The 22,286-nt window shown below is 34.3% G+C and overlaps 1 protein-coding gene across 7 annotated transcripts in view; it reads left to right on the forward strand.

Moving 5' to 3' along the window:
- Nucleotides 1–815: 815 nt before the first annotated feature.
- Nucleotides 816–22,286, forward strand: part of LOC145245959 (3',5'-cyclic-AMP phosphodiesterase 4C-like) — a 1,213,142-nt gene continuing 1,191,671 nt past the window's right edge. For 4 of the 7 annotated variants that reach the window (XM_080107734.1, XM_080107733.1, XM_080107735.1 and 1 more), the window contains exon 1: nt 818–3,827. In XM_080107734.1, the coding sequence (XP_079963860.1) occupies nt 3,658–3,827 (170 nt within the window). In that variant the 5' untranslated portion in view covers nt 818–3,657. Of the gene's footprint in view, nt 3,828–22,286 lie in introns of all 7 variants that reach the window. The other 3 variants (XM_080107731.1, XM_080107732.1, XM_080107737.1) reach the window with 3 other exon arrangements.

A 22,286-nucleotide genomic window follows, 5' to 3' on the forward strand; every position in this document is an offset into this window, starting at 1 on the left:
GAACAAGTGAAAATCGCATACTAATAAAGCTAAGTACATTTAATTTATCTATTTATTTATAATTTCTATAGGTCTATCCATAGGATATTTTGCCCAAGATATGATCCCTTAATTCTGTTATATATAAATATATATATATATATATATATATATATATATATATATATATATATATATATATATATATATATATGTCTAAATGTGAAATCTTTTTTTCATGTATCATACCTATATTAGCATGAAGAGATGTATGTCATTTAAATCAATACTACAACAAAAGTGTTTGAAAATTCTGCATATACAGTAGAGAGTAAAGATCCAAACACTAATATCTGTATGGCTAATTTACATAAACATTTTTAAACACTTTATAATAAATTACTGTTTGGTGTTATTCATTTGCAATTATATTGAGCTCCTTTTCCCTATAAATATGTAATACTTTTGTCAATATTGACAATGATTACTTTAATAATAATAATAATAATAATTTAAAAATAAAAAAGATAAATAAATGAATAAAAGATAAATTATCAAAACGTTTCTTAAAGTATTATTGTCTTTAATTTCCAAGGGAGATAATTCAAATTAAAACTTTTTAAAATTACAATAAATTCATATAGGAAAGATATGTGATGTAAACATATTTCTTTCTTTTCATATTTATTTATAGTGGGGGATGATCAATTTGATTAGGAAATTCAAATAAGAAATGATTTTCGAATGAAAATGCTGATTTTGTATTTTATACAAAAATATTTATTAATATGTTTTAAACAAATTTTTGTTTGCTTAAACTTTTTTTTTTTTTTACACGGTGGTCACAACTTATCAAGGCCCGGAAGCCACTCAGGGATAAGGGTTATTGCAAGTACAGTACGTTAGTGTGGAGATTTGATGAAGTGTTTACTTAAGAGGGTGGTTCATTAGGAATCTGTTAACGTTGGACTTAAAGACATCCAAGTTATAGTCAGGTGGGAAGCAGGCAGACAGAACAGAGTTCCACAGGCGTGCAGTTCTAAGAAAGAAGCTTTGTTCATGGAATCTACATTTTGATTTAGGCACAGATAAAGAGTGGGGGAAATTTTTTACAGTGGATTCAGCTAGACGGGTGTTTTTCGTGAAAGATTGGCGAGGTGGGGGCCAGAGATTGGAGTTCAGACGAGCACCTGCAACTAATTTATATTAATTAAACCTCTGCTGTAAGGGCACGGAGGGTACTAAAATCCTGGTGAGGTTTATTGTCACTCAAATTCCAGAGAAACCTAGCGGCTGTTATCAGCGAGAATTTCATGGTAAACGGCTGTTGCGAGAATGCAAAATTATTTGTGAAGGTGATCGAAAGAAGCAAAGAGTAGGGGAAATTTGAGGAGACTTGTTGTTATTCAGCATCCAGGGAAGACAGCCTGATTTTTTTTATCTATTTTTTTATTTTGTTTTTATGGGTGAGCGATCATTGATAGCGACTTATCGTAAGGGACAATATTGACTCGTGCGAAGACACCAAGTAAGTTTCAATAGTGATGTAAAGGGGTGGAGGAGGGTACTTACCGGAAACCAGTGGCAACTTGCTGTCACAGGAGAAAACCATACGTTTTCTACCAGCGAGAGATCACTGTTATGATAACCTTCCAGTGACTAAGAATAATAATAAGAAGAAAAAGAATAAGAATCTGATGCAAAAGATTGTTGAAGTGCAACTTATCACTACCCCCATCCTCCATCATCTCACTTCGCCACCACCTACCCCCACACACCTGTCTTTAGGAAGGTCTTACCTCAGCAAACCTAAGAAGTTATTCGTCTTTTCTATTTTGGGCAGGGCGCATGTGGATAGCATACGTGATTGTTTCAGCACATCACCAATAACTGGGAAACATTACCAGGTGCCTTTTTCTAGAGGCAGGAGAGCTTGGGTTAGGAAGACCAAGACCACAACACACATTTCTTTCACACATTTCTACGACATTTCTTTTACACATTTATTTTACACATTACTTTTACACATTTATTTTACACATTACTTTTACACATTTATTTTACACATTACTTTTACACATTTATTTTACACATTACTTTTACACATTTATTTTACACATTACTTTTACACATTTATTTTACACATTACTTTTACACATTTATTTTACACATTACTTTTACACATTTATTTTACACATTACTTTTACACATTTATTTTATACATTACTTTTACACATTTATTTTTACGTATTTCTGTTACACGTTTCTCTTTTTATACTTCTGTGATTTCTTATTCTGATTGATTTTTTTAATATTACTATTATTCTAATAACAAAGCAACAATAGATGTTAACACTGTATTATGTAGAAAGAGAGAGAAAAGGGAATTCATGTGTTTAACATATACCTATGTTTACTTATAACCTAATACATTTCACTGGCTAATAGATAAACCTTTTATCGAGTATAAGTCTGCAATTGCGCGGAGTTCCTGAATTACAGTTTGATTCTTAGCAACCCAAAATCCCTTATTATTATCTTTAAATGTTAGGGCCAATAATGTTTTAGACATTATAATGTAATGATATATACATATACACACACATACACATAGGTTGTTGCTGTTGTTGTTGTTGTTTTTTTGTTTGTTTTTTTTTTAACTATATTAACATGTTTCTTATTGGATTAATAATAAGTTTTCATTCGATTCCATTAAAGAGAAAACTTGGTTTATTAAAATAAATAATATATCAAATAGATTTATTTGCACATTTAAAAACAACCAGTCACGCACGCGTTTTTCGTCTGTCTATATATATATATATTACAAAGGAGTTACCACATGACCACATATCAAGTCTCCGAGGCCACTCGAGGATAAGTTAATGTGTGTATTGTAGACATTGGAACAGTAGCATAGTAATCGTTTGTGGTGGAAATTTGGTACAATTAGATTATTTACGAGAACTGTTCAATAAGAACTTGTTTAAATTGGACTTGAAGACGACAATATTGTAGTCAGTTGGAAAGCAGTCCAGTAGAACAGCGTCTGATAACATATTTACAACATTTCTTATTAAAATATAATTTCCGTTAAAAGTACGTTAAGGTTAGATATTACTAGAAAACTATTTCACCTATTTATTTTGGAAACTGTTTTATAGCTTATCTGTGTAAATGGATTGATTATCGTCTGCTATTTTCATAATCTTGAATTGACTTTCATTCAGTTATCAAGCTGTTCAAAGTTTTTCATTTTTACCTACCTTCAGGCTGTTTTCAGTTTATCAAAGCTCTAATTATATGACCACATGTTTTTGTTGTTGTTTCATCGGCTATAAAATAAGACTTAAGTGGTTATAAAAATAACTGGATTATTTTGCCAAGAGAATAAAACACTTTAGCTATTCTTCTACTAGCTTTTATTTCTTTTGTTTAAAAAAAAAACAAAAGCATTTGAATAATTTTATCAAGTTAAAGAAAGATTGACTTGAATTAAGCACAGTTAAAAAAAAAAAAAAAAATGAAAAACCAATCTGATTATAAAATTTTACTTTTCTCTGAGGAAAATATTTTCGCTATTAATCCTGTGTGCCCATATTTTGGAATCAAAAGTTAAGTTCAGATTTACAAAAAAAAAAAAAAAAAAAAAAAAAGTCAACGTCTACACAATTCACAATGTCTGGATTACATCCGTCATCACCAAACTATGGAGTAATGTACGTCCATCGATCTCTCTCGAATTCTCTTGTTGAGATGCACAGTGGGACGACAACATCTAAGGGATGCTTTTCCTTGACATCTTCGTCAGCAAGGTCTCGTCACTTACGACTAGAATTAGGAAACAGGTAAATAAATTTGTATTTTTCTCAAATTGTATTTTTAAATCTTGGTTCTATCTCTATATTTCAGCATTAAACTAAACATGTTGGTTACATTGCCTTTTGGTCAAGATCAAAGTGTAGTATCTGTTCTTCAGATGCTGCGCTTCATTTTCTTGTTCTCTTTCGGTGGAGGAGAAATCCTTCACGACTGAGACAATTTTTATTTTTGTACCTTTTCTCCACGTTAAAAAACGACCCTGGTATCTAACTCTGTCCCGTGGGGAGGCATAGTAAATAGGTACATTAAATAATTAGCTCCTAAAATACCTGCGAAATTTTATCGACTGATTTTCTGGGGTTATTTCTTGTGTTAATTTTTGGTATTAATTTCTTATTTGAATTTTGCAGATGTCTTTTTCATAAACGCTGTTTGATTTTATTATTTATTTCTTGCAAAACAAAACATATCTTAACCGTAAGCTCTAGTGGCAATAATAATAACTGTTGATACACCCTGATTTCATTATTTGTTAATTAATTAAATAATATTTACAAATTAAAAGATGAAAAAAAAAAAAAAAAAATGAAACCTGCAAAAACCAGAAATCATTTACAAAATAATCTGTAAAAATATAGTTTGTTTTATTAATTTCCTCTCATTACAATGGACATGAATGCTAAGTTATAATCAGTTCTAAGTAACAGTCTTTTGGAGGTTGTAGGTTAAATTCTTAGTATGGGTGATATTAAGAATACAATTATGAATTACTGGCTGATGGAACAAATAAAGGGTTCCATTCAAATTTCATCTCTTAGACGACTTTTTGTTGAATGCAGCTCACGGTCTGCAAAATGCAGCTCATGGTCTATATAAAAAAAATATTTATTCACTTTTTTTTCTGTTACTTTCCCTCTCTGCCCCGCTCTAACCAAGTCTATCAACCTATTCCACAAATTCTAAAACTCCATTATGAAAAGTCTCCAGAAAGAATACACGATCAAATTCAGAACTCCAACTTCCAACGTATACCCCAACTACCATGTCTCCGTTTCCAACATCAGGGGTCTACGTTCCAACCTTCCAAAGGTAGAAATCTAACTACAGGAAGTCAAACCAGACCTATTCTTCCTGAGCAAAACTGGCATTGGACCAACTATTTCTCTAGATAAGTTCGTAATTAAAAGATATTCTCATTTAACATCCAAATCCGACTCCCAAGATCACCACGGACATGGAATATGTGCCAATATTAGAGATGGCTTTCCACGTGGTAGGGACATTTCTAGAGAAGATCCTAAATTACCCTATATGTGCTTCCGGATTGCACTTGCTCACACTATTGTGTTTATATTTGCCCTCTATCGCCCCCACAACAGCGGAGTTACTATCTTTAAGAGCATATCTGAGAACATTGACCACATCCTGTCTGCTCATCCTTTGGTTAACATTCACATCTGTACAGACTTCAATGTTCACAATGTGGAATGGTTAGCTCACTCAAACAAGACAGATGATGAGGGGAGGTTCTGTTACAATTTCTATATTGCTTATGACCTAACTCAGATTGTTCACGAACCCACTAGGGTGACCGACACTGATGATCAGTATGCAGGTCTCCTAAACCTTTTTCTCACAACTTGCCCTGAGCTATGTTCATCTTCCTTCTGTCCCCATTGGGTTCTTCCAACCACTCGATTATCTCAGTTAAGATAAAAACAAAATGTAATGTCCTCCGACATACCCCTCCATTGTACAGTATATTGATACTCTATGGCTGATTGGTATAGCTTTCGTACATTTATATCAGATCTACCTCTGTATTCCATGCTTAAAAAGAACATGTCCTCCATAGTATCAGATCAGACGGAATGGTTAATTGTAGGTATAGACCACTTTATACCCTCCCAAAATTCCAGCAAATCCTAACAGCCAGCCATGGTTCTCTCCAAAATATGCTGCTGCCATTGCACACAGAAATCACTATTTCCATTGTTTTCAACTAAAACTAGAGCCGGTTTCAGAACTGCCAGCAACCACTATAAAAGGGTAATAAAGAACACGATAGAGTTGTATGCTCAGTCCATCAAGTCCAAAGTAGCTGAACAGCAGCTTGGTTCCCACCAGTTTTGGCAAATAACAAACAGGGTCCTGAATAGAAGCATGTGCTCTATTCCAACTATCATCAATGGACCTGAGGTAATAAATCAGACAAAGCCAGACTTTTTACAAAAAAACTTTGCAGCTAATTCTACCCTATGTAATCAGGGCTGCCACTCACCCCAGTATTTCCTCCTGTTTCTGAAAACACACTATGCAACATACAAATATATGTGTGTGATGTTGCAAAGCTAATTAAAAACCTTGATTCCAGTAAAGCAACTGGCCCTGACGGCATTCCAATTATAATGCTCGAAAAGCTTCAACCAGAACTAGCTCCCATACTTACAAAGCTGTTTAAGCATTGTCTTAAGGAGAATTGCTTCTCAACACCCTGGAAAACCTCATCAGTATGTTCAGTATTTAAAAATTCAGGTGATCTGTCATCTCCATCTCAATACAGACTAATCAGTCGCCTGCGCGTCATGAATAAGTTGCTGGAATCTGTGTTAAATAGAGAAGTAGTCAAACACCTCAGCAAAAATAACCCCCTAAGTGACATGCAATATGGTTTCCATTCTGCTAGATCTACAGCAGATGTGCTAACAGTTATATCCCATAGGATTAGTAAATCTCTCGATGGAGGCTTCCTTTCTAGGGCAATTGCCCTTTGACATATCAAAGGCCTTTGATAGGGTATGGCATAAAGGTCTACTCCACAAAATGTCCAGCTGGAAATGTCTTTTTAATTATTAAATCATTTCTCTCTGATAGGTTTGTAGGAGTAGTGGTTGATAGGCAAAAATCAGAAGCTCACAGTATTAATGTTGGAATCACTTAGGGTTCCATTCTGTGCCCAACTTTATTCCTGATCTATATTAATGATCTCCCAAACCACATCCTAAGATCATTCGTAAGCATTTATGCTGACGTTACTACCATCTATGACAACACTTCTAAGGCCGTCAACGAGCAAGTTCTCTCTGATTCTCTCTCCTCTGATCTTGATGCATCTAAAACCAAGCTTCTATCTTTCCATCATCAATGCTCTGATCCCTGTCTAGCAGCAGTTGAACTGAATGGTTCTAGTTTTGTGGAGGCTCCATGTTTTGACAAGCTTCTGGGCTTGACCTTTACTCCTGATCTGAGATGGAACATATACATGAAATCCATTGCCAAGACTGATGGAAAAATAGTGAGATCGTTCTAGAGCTCCAGTAGATATTTCACTGCTGATGCAATTCTCTACCTGTATAGGAGCCAAGTACATTCAAGGATGGAGTACTGTTGTTACATCTGGGCAGGAGCTGCTAGAAGCTGCTTATTCTGCGTTCAAAATAGACTTCGTAGCCTAGTGGGAGATGCTCTCTTCTCTTCTCTGTAACCTCTTTCCCACACGTTGCAAACCTGTCTCTGCTCTATCGTTATTTTCAAGCAAGTGCTCGTCTGAGCTGCAATCTATGGTTCAACTTTCACAAAAAACACTCATCTATCTGAAACCACTTTCAATAATTTCCCTCACTCTTTATCTGTGCCTGAACCTAAATATAGATTCCATGAACAAAACTTCTTTCTTAGAACAGCACGCCTGTGGAACTCTGTTCTGTTTTCTTGCTTTCCAACTGACTAAAATATGGTCGTCTTCAAGTCCAATGTAAACAAGTTCTTGATGAGCCATCCCCTTAAGTAATCTAATTTACCAGATTTCCACTACTAACGATTACTACGACGTTTTCCCATTGACTACTGTACACTCATTAACCCTTATCCTTGAGTGGCCTCTTGGCATTGATAAGTTTGTGAAAAAAAATAAATAGATAAAAAAGCTGTCCTGAGCCTTCATCACATTCACCAAGTGGGACCTAAACATAAAGCATTCGGCCATTCACGGTGTCCTTACAAACATCAGTTTAATCCTGTCAATAAGGTGGCCGTTGTTGTTGCAGGCAGTGCAGTTTGTGTCTTTCTCAACTATGCCCCACACATAATAATCCAGTCAGAGGTGTTGAGAAGAGAGGGAGCAGATGTTGCAACTGGTGAAGTTGTGGAAGTTTAAAATTTGGAAGTAAATTAGTATGTTTCTCATTGATATTTTACACCATTATTTAGCGAAAGTTTATAAGATGTAAAGTGGAAAAATCAAAACTAAATCTTTAAGTACGAAATTTAAGTATAAAGTTTTTATTGCATCTGCTTGCAGAGTTGATTCAAGATAAATACCTGCTTTATCGTCTACGATTTACCACTCCAGAAAACATCTCACTCCTGTCGCAATCTATTACCTGTATAAGAGTCAAATATACCATAAGATGAAATACTGTTGCCATATCTACAATCTGTAACGATCTGCTGCCCAGAGCCCCCTTTCCTGCCTTGACAGATTACAAAACCAACTTCGAAATCTAGTGGGGGATATTCTCTTCTCTTCTTTACGGCCTCTCTCTCATAAAAGAGACATTGTTAGTCTTTCTTTACTTTATCATTATTTATGAGCTCTAATCTCGGGTTCCTCCCTGTAAAACATTCAGAAGAGAAACTCGTCTAGCTAAAACCACTGTAAATAATTTTCATTTCTTCCTCTATGTACCTAAAATCAAAGGAAACTTCAATAAGCAAACTTTATTTCCAAGAACTACACGTCTGTCGACACACAGTGATATGGAGCTGCTTCCCAGCTTACTATAACATGGTCGTTTTCAAGTCGAATGTTAACCAATTTTTTATTGAGTCGTCCTCTGGAATAATCAAATTCAAATACTCATGGCGTAGTTTCATCGTTCACCCGACAAACTCATTAACACTTATCCTCAAGTGATTTTGGGCCATGATAAGCAGTGAATCGTTAGTACACGAAAAAAGATACGTTGTTTTCTTATGTAAGGCTTTATGTATTTTATTAATATTTTTTGCACAGGTTTGACACTATAAGACAAGGTTATGTATGGTTATGGGCTAAATCGAACCAGTATTTCCAGAGTTATCTGCTCCTAACTTAGAAAACTTCTCTTCATTTCTTCATCCATCAAAATATATTTTGCAACAGACATTTAAATACATTTAATAATGAATGTGAAGGTGTTAAGGAAGTGAAATGAACGTGTCGGCAGAAGTGTAAGTGATGCTTTTGATGTCCATAATGATGCTTACATCTCATCTGACTGAAAACATTCCACTTAGTGTTTTCACACATTTATCAATACAAAGAGAATGAAAGATTGAATGATGCAATTAAAAACTGACAATAGAATAATATTTATTTTGATTAATCAATAGAACTGGTGATGATTAGATAGCACTGTGTGAGATCATGATAATTGTTTGCGTGTGTGTAGACTTTACAATAATAGTAAAACGAATGAACCGATTCAAAATGGCCGATGATTCAAGATGAGATGTTGGGTAAACACATCCATAAGTCGAAGCAGGTTTTCTAAGGTTGTTTTACTCATGACAAAAACAATGTAGCAATTAATTTCTAACTATCAAATGAAAGTTTGATTTTTTAGTCGAGCAAATTTCTTTTCAATGTCTCTTTGGGGCTTCCAGGATTTATTCTTTCTTAGCAGTTGTCAATACAGCATTTGTCTTTATGTTCATTCACAGGTGTGATACCCTCCCCCTGATGCCCTACCCATTTGAGGTTCTTCTGTATTAGTAGATTCATCATAGATGATAGGTATGCGGTTGTGATGCTATAGAGGGCTCCCACTTCCACTTCACTCCACATCAGATCTGTTTGTAGCCAGGTTGATATTATCTTTTTTTTTTTGTTGTTGTTGAATGGACAGAACTGTCAAATATTGACACTAATCTTTAGACATAGTCTATAGGAAGAAAACCGCAATTCAAAATGACAAACGATTTAAAATGGGAGATGGCACAGCAGCTCTTTATTGCAGTTTAGAAAACAAAGAGAAAGATCGCATCAGCTTATCTGCTTTATGGGACTACCAACTTCTTTTTATAATGCAATATGTAATCCTAAAAATGATATATTCTTGCTTGAGTCTACCTTACAAGGAATTTTTCCGTTTTTAACCTTATTATTGCACACTTGAATCGAACTGTTGCTACATTTTGTCTCCGTTGTTTAGATTGTATTATTCTTGTTTATTTAGTCTTATCTCCGTTATTTGGTTCTTTTTTTTGTTGTTGTTTGTTTGTTCTACTTATTTCTATCATTCTTATTTTGTCAGGTCTATCATGTTTTGATCTGGTTTGTCTTATTTAATCTGATCTAAATATTTCTGCAACATGACACACGTTAACCCAATTTATAACTTACAACTTTTATGACACGTACTCATTCACATGACCCAGCTTCCGGTATACGACAGCCTAATCTCTAATTTAATTTCAAATGGAAAATTTTAATGCAATAAAACATTACCCCATTTTTACCCGCTTCCAAGAAGGGCGAATGAAAACTAGGTACGAGCAAAATGAATGCCGATGCTCAAAATGTATAAACATTTTGACCTCTCCCTTTACTTAAAAAATCACCAAAAATCAAGAAATTAACCAATTTTAATGAAATGTTCAGCATTTATCAAATAATGATCGCGGAATATAACGAACTAATTCTTTTTATTTAAATCTTAGTGGAAATGTATTATTTTGTTTAAACACAAAAAAACCTTTACTACAGTTATGGTTTTCAGTAGTAAATAAAAACGCAAGAATTTATTTTCGCTTTTTTTATATAAATAAAGCATCGTAATTTGTAACAATCAAAATAAAATAACTTTTACAGGAACATTAGGAAAAATGCCCCTAAAGTCCGTATTAATGAATTCGATATAACTCGAAGAAAAATGAATTTCTCGAACTACCGATATTACCATTGAATTAAGCATTGTTAATTTAATATTTTCACAAAAAATTATAATAGTAAAAATATTTCTACTTTTTTTTTTTTTTAATTACAGATTTCGCATAATTTTTATATGCAAGAGTTTAATAATTTCCTTGCTCGCAAGAATGTGAAACTTTCGGCGTAACATAATTTTTATATAATATTGGGCAATAATTAAACAAAAATTAATTTAAAAACAGGAACATAGAAAAATAATTTGATTAAAAATGGTAAAATTCATACAAACATTTACAATAGAAATGTACGGATGCCCGTCTGGAGAAAAAAAAAACAGCACCCCTCCTTCCTTTTAATTACATGACGTCATTCTCAGGCAGCTTTTCGACTGTCTCAGATTTTGGGCCTCCGTATATTCTGTATTTCCAAAAGTATGGTTTGTTGTGGTTTTGTGAACAGCAAAAACACTCGGTTTTAGGTCTAATTCAGCTATTTTTTGTGCAAACAAGTTTTTTTTTAAAAATTTAATTCAATATCTTAGGATTTTACTTTACTAATTATCTTTGAAATAGACCCAGAAAACTAATCTCTAAAAGGATTTTTACAATGAATTTATTTAACTTCAAAATTTAGCTGAATTGGTTAGCTCGCCGTGAAAACATTTTTCATAACTTTTTTTTCACGTGTAAAAATATTTTTTTCTTTGGGATATTAAGTTTAGTCGTTAATCTTTCAAATCCAATCAAAAAGTATTTGGAAACCTACAAAAAAAAACTATGATAAATCGGCTTTCAAAACTACGTTCCCTTATCCTGTTCGTTTATTTTTGTCCATGCCTAATGAAAACAGAGCTTCCAAAAAATAAAAGCAAAAAAAAAAAAAAAAAAAAAGATGGAATTAACTCACAGGACAAAAAGGAAGATCTTTCTCTCTTTTATGCCATATCTCATTTTGGGCGCCTTGTCTCTGACATTATATCCTGATACACAGCTCTAATTCTACCCTGATTTTAAATGGAAAATTCCTTATCATGTATTGTTATATCTACCGTGTCTAACTTGGTCATGTTTTTCTACTCTATTTTGTTTACACTTGGACCGTCTTATTTGGTTTGGTCTGTTTTTATCTGATCTGGTCTTTTTGCACCAGTCTTGGTCTGATTTTTTTTTTCTAGTAAGATTAATTAGTCTAATCTGTGTTTCACCTGTCTTAATTGTTGTAGTCTTTTTTCACCTTTCTTATTTTGTCTAGTCTTTTTTCACTTATTTTAATTGTTCTGGCCTTTTCTAATCTGTTTTAATCTGGTCTTTTCTAGTATGTCTTGATCTGGTGTGTCTTGTTTCACTTTGTCTGTTTTAGTCAACTGGTTTTGTCTTGCATCTGTTGATCGGGTTTGATATTTCACTGCGATCTCATTAAGTTTATGTTTGCAGCTTGGCAACAGCCAGAATCCAAATTCATGAATTTCTTATGGATTTATTTATGTGACTACATAAAATCACATACCCGCTTCTGTAACGCATAAATAAATACATTGGTATATATTCATGAGTATTTTATATCTATATGTAAATAGATATGTGGTTACGTATGCACAATCATAGCCAGATGATAGTGTGTGTGTGTGTGTGTGTGTGTGTGTGTGTGTGTGTGTGTGTGTGTGTGAATGCATAACAACAACAGTAAGAATATTGCAATATGAGAAATGGTAAAAAAAGAATATTCTATAGTTTAGTTGTACATAGAGGATCCACTTCTAAACTAATCAACTAACCATTATAGATTTTTAGAATATAGCAGCTAGATGCAACAGGCGTAATATGGGCTATATTTAGTTTAATTTAGTTTCATCCAAGGTGACTAAAAATGGAGTGGGAGGTCTTCATAAAATATTTTATATCTGAAACTTTTGTGGAATTTTAAAAATAGGTATCAATTAGTAAATATTTCAAAATTTCAGTTTCTTTGAATTTTCGGGGGCATAATAAGGCACAACCTTATATTTTACAATTCAAATATTTCAGATTTACATTAATTTTGATTCATTGTAATTAAACACCAATTAAGTAAGATTCTCTGAATTTCAATTTTTTCTTAAGATCCCTTAAGCTTAAGTCTTAAATTTTAGGCATTGTTCTTTGATCAAAATCATGTAACAGATTTTGATAAAATTGGAATTAGGATTCTAGATGTAAGGTTTAGTATATTTATATTTTGATTTTAATTTTCATAAGAGGACATAAGTTGCGGAAAACTGTTCTGTTTGCGAAATTAATTTTACCTCTTCTGGGACGGGTATTCTTCTCTTTCTATAGTAATAATCTGAAAATGGAAGCCATTTAACAGATGTTAGTTTTCATAAAGAATTTTTTTTTTCATTTTTGTTCTTATTTTGCGAACATATTTTCCTTGTCTTTGTCATATTCTGCTAAAATTCCATTAAGATACCATCAAAAATAAAGAATGTATTCAAGTTCCTTCAATGACATCCTGGCCATACTATATATCTCTTAAAATAGTGCATTTATTTAAGGTTTAATAATTTATAGAAAGATACTGCATCTTTTTTTTTTTTAGTAAAAATAATTGTAAATTGTCAGATAAAATTTTAATAAAAAAAAGTATGTTTTCTCTTTTACTCATTTATTTAGTTATTATTTTTTGTTTAATTGTAACGCATAGGTATTTATTTAAAAAAGAATGAAAAATAAAGTTAAAACGAGAGGAGAGAATTCGATTTTGGAACGATTCATTTTAAAATGGGTAAAATTAGAACATTTACCAACACCAGTATGTTTTTAATTACTTATTTGTATTGCATTTCGGCTTTGGAACCGGACGATCTCATTAAAATACATTGGTGTGGAAGGTAGTATTGTACATATGAACAGCAGCAGCAGCAGCAGCAGCAGAAGAAGAAGAAGAAGAAGAAGAAGAAGAAGAAGATTATTATATATATATATATATATATATATATATATATATATATATATATATATATATAAAAGTTAACATTGCCTGACCCCGCCCCTCTCCCCCCCCAAAAAAAAACAATGCTATTCATGGAATCATTAATACAATTCGCACTCGTTTCTGTAATCCAACCATCATATTTGATACGAAACCTTCAGTCAAGCGTGACCTGTCAACGAAATAGGTTACTTAAATAGATTCCACTGCTTGCCGAAATTTTGTGTGTTTGGTGTACGAATGGTTTCTATAATCATTTGCTCTTGTTTGTGCATATCTTGTAAATCTCTTATTTATATAAAGTTATGTATATGTTTATATATTCGTATGTACAGGATTCACTCCTAAACTAATTAACCGATCATTATGAATTTTGAAACACAGCTGCTAGGCGTAGGGAAGGAGGTAATGTTGGTTATACTTAGTTAAATTTAGTTTCGTGTAAAAGCATCTCACCGCTCAATGTCCCATTTACGATGACTCTATAAATTTGGTTCCTAATTCACAATACACTTTCCATTTCAGTGGCAGTGTGCCTTATTCGGTGTGACTTGAAGTTTTTTTTTTTTGTTGTTGTTTGTTTGTTTTTTTAGATTGCTTCTGATCAATGTGGTTTGGGACTGCTTAGATGTTAAAAGTTAAGTTATTGAACAGATTGAGATAAAAATAGGCATTGAGTTAATAAAAAGAACCTTAAAAATAGATATTAAGTTACAAATGTATATATTTCAGAGATTCAAAGCATTAATTATGATCATGAACCTCCAGTAATAAATATTCAATAATATTCTTTTTTATGTACACACGTTTCTAAAAATCATTTTTATAAATAAAATTACAATCACTGGTAATATGATGTTGATATACCAGAGTTTGTTATAGAATAGTTCCAAGTTATGAGAGAATATCGAATAAACCATATATTTTATATCAAACACAAATCTTAAACCAATAAAAAGAGCTACCGAATAAGCAATAGATAATTATAAATAAATGAAATAAGATTTAGGACTTTAGGTAATAACAATTCTTGATTAATAGTTCTTCTATTCTTACATTCATATCTGATTTACCTCTGCATTCCATGTTTAAAAAGGATGTGTCCTCTATAGTATCAGATCTGATCGAATGGTTAATTATAGGCATAGACCAATTCATACCATCTAAAAAATTCCAACAAAAACCTAACAGCCATCCATGGTTCTCCCCAGAATGTGCTGCTGCTATCGCGCACAGAAATCACTTTTTCCATAGCTACCAACGTAATAGATGCCCTGAGACTAAAACTGCTTTCAGGACTGCCAGCAACCACTGTAAAAGAGTAATAAAAAATGCAAGAGAGCTATATGCCCAGTCTGTTAAATCCAAGGTAGCTGATCAGCGGCTTGGTTCCCACCAGTTTTGGCAAATAACAAATAGGATCCTGAACAGAAGTGTGCGTTCTATCCCAACCATTATCAATGGACCAGAGGTCATCTCGTCAGCGTCAGACAAGACCAGACTATTTGCAAAGAACTTTGCAGCTAATTCTACCCTATGCGACGAAGGCCATCAACTCCCCATATTTCCTCCTATAACACAGAACTAGCTAGGTAACATACAAATATCCATGCATGGTCGCCAAGCTAATCAAGAACCTAGATTCCAGTAAAGCAACTGGCCCTGATGGCATCCGAATTATAGTGTTAAAAAAGCTTCAACCAGAACTTGCTCCCATACTTACGAAACTATTTAAGCGCTGCCTTAAGGAGAAGTGCTTTCCGACTCCCTGGAAGACCTCATCAGTTTGCCCGTATTTAAGAATTCAGGTGATAAGTCATCTCCCTCTCAGTACAGACCAATAAGTCTCCTGTGTGTTATGAGTAAGTTGCTGGAATCCATATTAAATAGAGAAATAGTCAACCACCTCAGCAAGAATAACCTTCTTAGTGACACACAATATGATTTCCGCTCTGCAAGATCTACCGCAGATGTGCTCACGGTTATATCTCACAGGATTAGTGAATCTCTTGACAAAGGCTTCATTTCTAGGGCAATTGCTCTTGACATATCAAAGGCCTTCGACAAGGTATGGCATAAGGATCTACTTCACAAGATTTCCAGCTACGGTATAACTGGAAATGTTTTCTCAATCATTAAATCATTTCTCTCCGATAGGCTCATAAGAGTAGTGGTAGATGGACAACAATCGGAGGCCTGCAATATAAATGCTGGAGTCCCTCAGGGGTCAACCTGGGCCCAACTCTCTTCCTGATCTACACCAATGACCTCCCTAAACACATACTTAAATCATTCGTTGACATCTATGCTGATGGCACGACCATCTACGGCAACACATCAAAGGCTGTAAATGACAAAGTTCTCTCTGATTCTCTCTCCTCTGATCTCGAGCGCATGGTTCAGTGGGGGAAGATGTGGCTGGTTACCTTTAATGCATCCAAAACCAAACTCCTATCCTTACATCATCAACGCTCTGATCCCCATCTGGCATCAATTGTGATGGATGGCTCTCGTCTGGGTGAGGCCCCGTGTTTTGACAAGCTTCTGGGTTTGACCTTTACTCCTGATCTGAAATGGAACACGTACATCAAGTCTGTTGCCAAGGTCGCTGGAAAAATGGTGGGATCCTTCTACCGCTCCAGAAGATATCTCACTACTGATGCAATTCTCTATCTATATAAAAGCCAAGTACGTCCAAGGATGGAATACTGTTGCCATATCTGGGCAGGAGCTGCTAAAAACAGCCTATCCTGCCTTGACAGAGTACAAAATAGACTTTGTGGCTTAGTGGGGGATGCCCTTTTCTCTACCCTGCAACCTCTCTCCCACAGAAGAGACATTGTGAGCCTATCTATCCTTGTTTTATCGTTATTTCCATGGCAGGTGCTCGTCTGAACTCCAATCTCTGGTCCCCCCTCGCCAATCTTTCACGAAAAACACCGTCTAGCTTAATCCACTGTGAAAAATTTCCCCCACTCTATATCTGTGCCTAAATCAAAAAGCGGATTCCATGAACAAGGCTTCTTTCTTAGAACTGCACGCCTGTGGAACTCTGGTCCGTCTGCCTGCTTCCCACCGGGCTACAACTTGGATGTGTTCAAGTCCAACGTTAACAAATTCCTAATGAACCGCCCCCTTAAGTAAACACTTCATCAAATCTCCACACTAACGTAATGTACTTGCAATAACCCTTATCCCTGAGTGGCTTCCGGGCCTTGATAAGTGGTGATCACTGTGTAAAAAAAAACAAAAAAATCAGTGTCTCTGGACCTTGGAATAGACTTTCAAGGGAGCTAATAAATGCAATACTCTTCTGTGCAAATTTCTACCATCCTTTCCCTATATGGCAATTGAAGCAAAATTGTTTTATGTTTGGCCAAATAATTTGGATTGATTTGAATTTTCAATCACATTTTGTCTAACGTTTTAGTCATTTGTTTCGGAATTTCAAAAAATATATATTACTGGTGTGCATATAAAAATTTCAAGATATATTAGGATTTCAAATGTTTTCATTATGTTTCAATAATAAATAATCAATCACGCCCTTTTTCATGTACGTACGTTTCTAAAAAAACGTTTTTGTTAATAAAGTTACAATCATTGGTGATATTATGTGGGCATATTAGAACTCGTTTAACTAAGTTAGAAAAAAATGTCGAATGAATAAAAATATTCTACTGCTAACAAGACATATTTCAAAGAGTTGTTCAAACGAAAATGCACTTCCTTCCACTTTCTAAATAAAGAAGTTTTTTTTTTTTTTTACTTTAAACAGATCATACAAAAACAATTTTGAAATTCCAGCACAGTTCGAAGTGGACTGACTAATTAATTAAAAGTTACCATGCAGTTTCTTTAAATAAAAGTTAATTGCAAAAGCATGGAAGGAATAGTTATGCAAATTAAATTTCGAGTCGCAAAAAAAAACAAGTGAAGCATGCATGGTCCCCCGTGAATGCACAGTGAACGAAGCATAAAAAATGACTAAGTTCAGCATTTGCCTCTCCCCCACCATTTACTCCCCAAAATCCCCAGAGGATGTCAAATCCTGATGAAAATAAACAAACGGTGCTGTTTTAGGCCTTAACATACGTAAATTTCAGTTCTGCACCATGCAAAAAAAGAAATTACCGTCCATCATTTGCCCCACCCCATTTAGCTCCAAAAGTCCCCAAGGCCTTAACATATATAAATTTGAGTTCAGCACCATACAAAATTGCTAAATAGACATACACAGAAAATCTTGGACAAATATAGTAAAATAGTGTCGAAAATGGAGTGTTTTTATTAGCCCTAAAAGAGTCTTTGGCCACATTGAAGAGTTATTGTGAAGTATAGACAAGCAAAATTATATAGAAATCAGTCAGTTACAACTTTTCAGAAAGTTTTATAAAAATCCAAGGCATCAATTTTTTAATAAGCACAAAAGAGTCAATTTTAGCCATTTTAATCCGGAAGGCACCCCCTAGGGGGCAGCCAGGTTTTCCGGAAAATCCGTTCTGTTACTTTTTTACTCATATCATGTTTAATGTTTGTGGAAAATTTCAAAAAATTCCAATACGTAGTTATTGAGAAAAGTGTGGACAGACGAACAGACAAGGGTGAATGTACAGGTCCACCCTCCTTTTGTCAGGGGGGCCAAAAAAAAACATATACATATGCGGTAAAAGTAATCATATCCTGCATTTTATAAATTGTACCATCAAAGCAATCGATTCTTCTGAAGACTCAATCCTTACTACATGTCATAGTTACTAAGAATAATATAATAATTAACACTTCTACTCGGTCATGGCTAACAGAACGAGAACAGTCTACCCTTGTGGATTAAATAAAGGTGTAGTTTGAAATCCGATACTAAAAGTAATTTTTCTTTCTTATAGATAAAAAGAATTTTTACAGGGGAATATTTTAGGTTGCACCGGCAAGGGAGATAATAAAATTTCAACAAATAATTTTCTGTTAGAAATAAACAAATGTGTTGACATCTGGAAACATAGCTCAGTGGTAGATCATTCGGCTACAGATCGAATGATCTTGTGCTCAAGTCCGAGTGTACCTCACCATTTTATTTTAATTTTTTCTTATTAATGAGTTCAATTTACGATAAAAGAAGAGGTTCCATTTAAAATCGCTGCAAATCATTTCTTTGCATATTTTAAAACCAAACATTAATCAGAAGTGAGTTTCCTAATATCAAGCGCAAATATCAGCTGACGTGATATTGTAAACAAACACAGACGGAATTTGATGAACTACATTATCATTATTATTTATTTTATTTTATTTGCAAATTAGTCCACCGGGCAAATTATTCCTTGTAATATATAATATTCAATAGAGGATTGATTCTATAATATTACATACGCAATCTGCATAAATCAAAATATCATGTTTAAGCTTATTGTATGACCGAGCAGTTATTACTAACAATAAATTATACAGATTGGTGTAGAAGAATAATAATTCTATAATAATAAGGCCGAATATTCTTGCTAAATCTGACGAGGTGTCACTCAGAGCACTTTTCCTGTCATGACAGAGTATAAAACCAACTTTGAAATTGAATAGAGGATGTCCTTTCCTCTTCCTTACAGAAGAGAGGTTACTAGTCGCTTCCTACTCTGTCTTTATTTTCATGGTAGATGCTCATCTTAGGTAGCTTAATTAGTTGATTCACTTTTCCTCCATAAAACATGTACAACAATTGTCTAATTACATCTAAAACTAAACAAAACTTCCATTGAGCAAGGTTTCTTTCCAAGGATTATCCGTTTGTGGAACACAATATCACGGGACTGCTTCCCAGCTGACTATATGGTCGTTTTCAAGTCAAAGTAAACAAATTCTGGCTGATCCAACCTCTTAAATAATCTAACCCCAACTAGTCTCAACCATTGTTACCAATCTCCACATTGTTGGTTCACTGTTCTCCTAGCAATTTCATTAATACTTATCCTTGATTGGCCTGTAGGACTTGATAAGCAGTGATTCGTTAGTACATAAAAAGTAATAATACAACAGACGAGATTAGATTTAATGTTCACATAATTCATACTAGAATTGTCCATGTAGACACATGGCCTCATGTTTAATAGCGTTGTTTAACTATCAGTTCTATGTGATAGTCTTTTAAAGGTTGAAGTTTCCATTCCTACTACAACAACTCAGAATAATATAAAACAACATGAAGATCCGACGTTGTTCGGGATAGGATGAGGATCGCTCCTTTTTCGCTATATTCATCAGACAGCACCATCTTCTTGGTTTTAACTACCTCTTCCTCTCGTTTTGTCTCTAATACAATCGGAAGAAGCTCAAATTTGGGAAAACTCTTTGATCAGTGTCTTATACATATGGTTAAAATTTAATTTAAAATCTGATAGACGTATTTGGAGTTTTAAAGAGGGTTCTGTCTCGGTGAGTCATCACTTATCAAGGCGCAAAGGTCACTTGAGTATAAGGGTTATTAAGGTTGTTAGGTTGACGGTGAAACATTGAGAGGCGTCTTTATGATAGTTATGACTGGTCAGAAATTGATTATTTAGGAGGGCAACATTATTGTAATCTGCTGGAAAAGCAGCCCCGTGGCACAGTGTTCCACAGATGGACAGTTCTAGGAAAGAAACTTTGTTCTGTTTAGTTTTAGATACAGAAGAGTTTTTGTTGTGAATGTTTTTCAGGGATGAGGGGGAACCATAGATTGAAGCCTAGTCATGCACCCATCGTTAAAATAGTGATATAGCAAAGTAAAACCAGCAACATCTCTGCAGTGGGAAAAAAGTTCGCAAGAAAGAGAAGAGAGAGTCAACATCAGAATTCATCATTTCTAGTCATCACTGCCTCCGCATGTGATAAGCAAGGACATGTCGGGGCGGGGGGGAGGGTTTATTTAGTTTCATCCCACTGCGAGAACTGTGACACCAGGGCCTGAAAGTAAGATTGAGAAGTCAGCGTCCCAGAGAATGGCCACTCTGACCTACAAAAATTGTCTGGACAGCTCCGTCGGCATTCCCCACTAAGGGCGCACCAGGCGATCATAAAGCAAAACTAACCCCTTTTAAAAGAGAGAAGGCAAAGCCTGGGAGGGTAGACCTCCTAGAACTGCACAGAAACAGCATTACACTGCAATCAACTAAGTCATTATCAACTAAGTCATTATAGGAACGGTCGAATCTTTGTTGATTTGTGGGCTCCCCGAGGATAAAAATCCCTAACCGGGTATGAAGCACAACCCCATGAAATGTGGATAACAGCATTGCTTCTGCACACTGAGAGAAAAATATATGAATTTAAGCATGTATGATTTTATTTCTTTGTTTGTAGCGCATCTATTTACTTTGATCACGTGTGCATAGATAGATATCAAATGACAGACAGTAAGAGATTCATCTGCATAGCAATTCGAATTTTCTATTGCTGTACAGAACGTCTGGCGCTGTAACCACTGACACATTTTCACATTAACCTCTTTTTTTTCTAGAAGAATGAGTTCACGTTTCCTCATGATGACTTTCATAATTGTTAAAAACAAAAGAGGAGAGTTATTCTCTTTAGCTGATTTTTCGTTTTAGGTGTTTAATTAAGAATCTCTTCACAGTTAGCAAATTCATGATTACCACATTAAATACATTTTAAACATAAATTGTAGCGAAATAGTTTAGTTTATTGCCAATAACATGGCATAAACAATATTAAAAAAAAATTAACGTTGACTTGTCAGAATCAAGGTTTGATTTATCAGCTTGATACTTGTGCAGTTTATGAACCGTGCTGAAATGATGTTATTATCTAGAAAGCCATTCTTAGCATAAGGAACGGGGAGTTTTAACTATTCTGTGCTTTCATCTAACAATTTAATAAACAAGAGACACTGTAAAAATTGAATTTAACTTGAAAATCCTATATAAAAAAAAAGATATGGTCCTAAACTGCACAAGCACCGTCAGCTTAAATGCTATTTAGGTTCAAATTTAAAAATTCAGCCAACATAATTTTATATATTAAATCAAATGTCTGATGGAGAGATATACAAATCAAAGAGGTCGCAGAAAACGTATTAAGTGACTAAAATAGATATATATGGAGGGTGTTTTTAAAATCAAACTGCATAACTTTGGATTTTGATCTGTATGTGTTTATTTACACATAAGTTTCTATAAATATAGGTCCAGAAACGTTGGGTTACATGCGTACAGATATACACAAAAATATGGAGATCTAACGTTGAATGTTTTAAGTTGAGAAAAAACGAAGAATTTTCTACGTTCGCCAAGTTCACCAACAAAAGTTCCACTCCACCGTGTCGGGCCGACAAAAAAGAAACTCACCCCCAATTCAAGAAATGCTGTTTTTTTTTATATATTTTATATTTCCAAACCCAACCGCGTCTCAGATTGCATAAGAAACGTTTTTGTTTCGTGTCATCGGGTTTCGAGTTCCAGACTCTCTCTCTCTCTCTCTCTCTCTCTCTCTCTCTCTCTCTCTCTCTCTCTCTCTCTCTCTCAGGCAAATGACACTTGCGCTAACCAGGTACGCTACGATTTTCCCTACCGGATAAAATTTAAATGTACAGGGCTTTGTTAGGAAAACTTGGCAT

Source organism: Euprymna scolopes, chromosome 23, assembly GCF_053919585.1.
Source record: "Euprymna scolopes isolate OS-2025 chromosome 23, ASM5391958v1, whole genome shotgun sequence".
Taxonomy (NCBI): Eukaryota; Metazoa; Mollusca; class Cephalopoda; order Sepiida; family Sepiolidae; genus Euprymna; species Euprymna scolopes.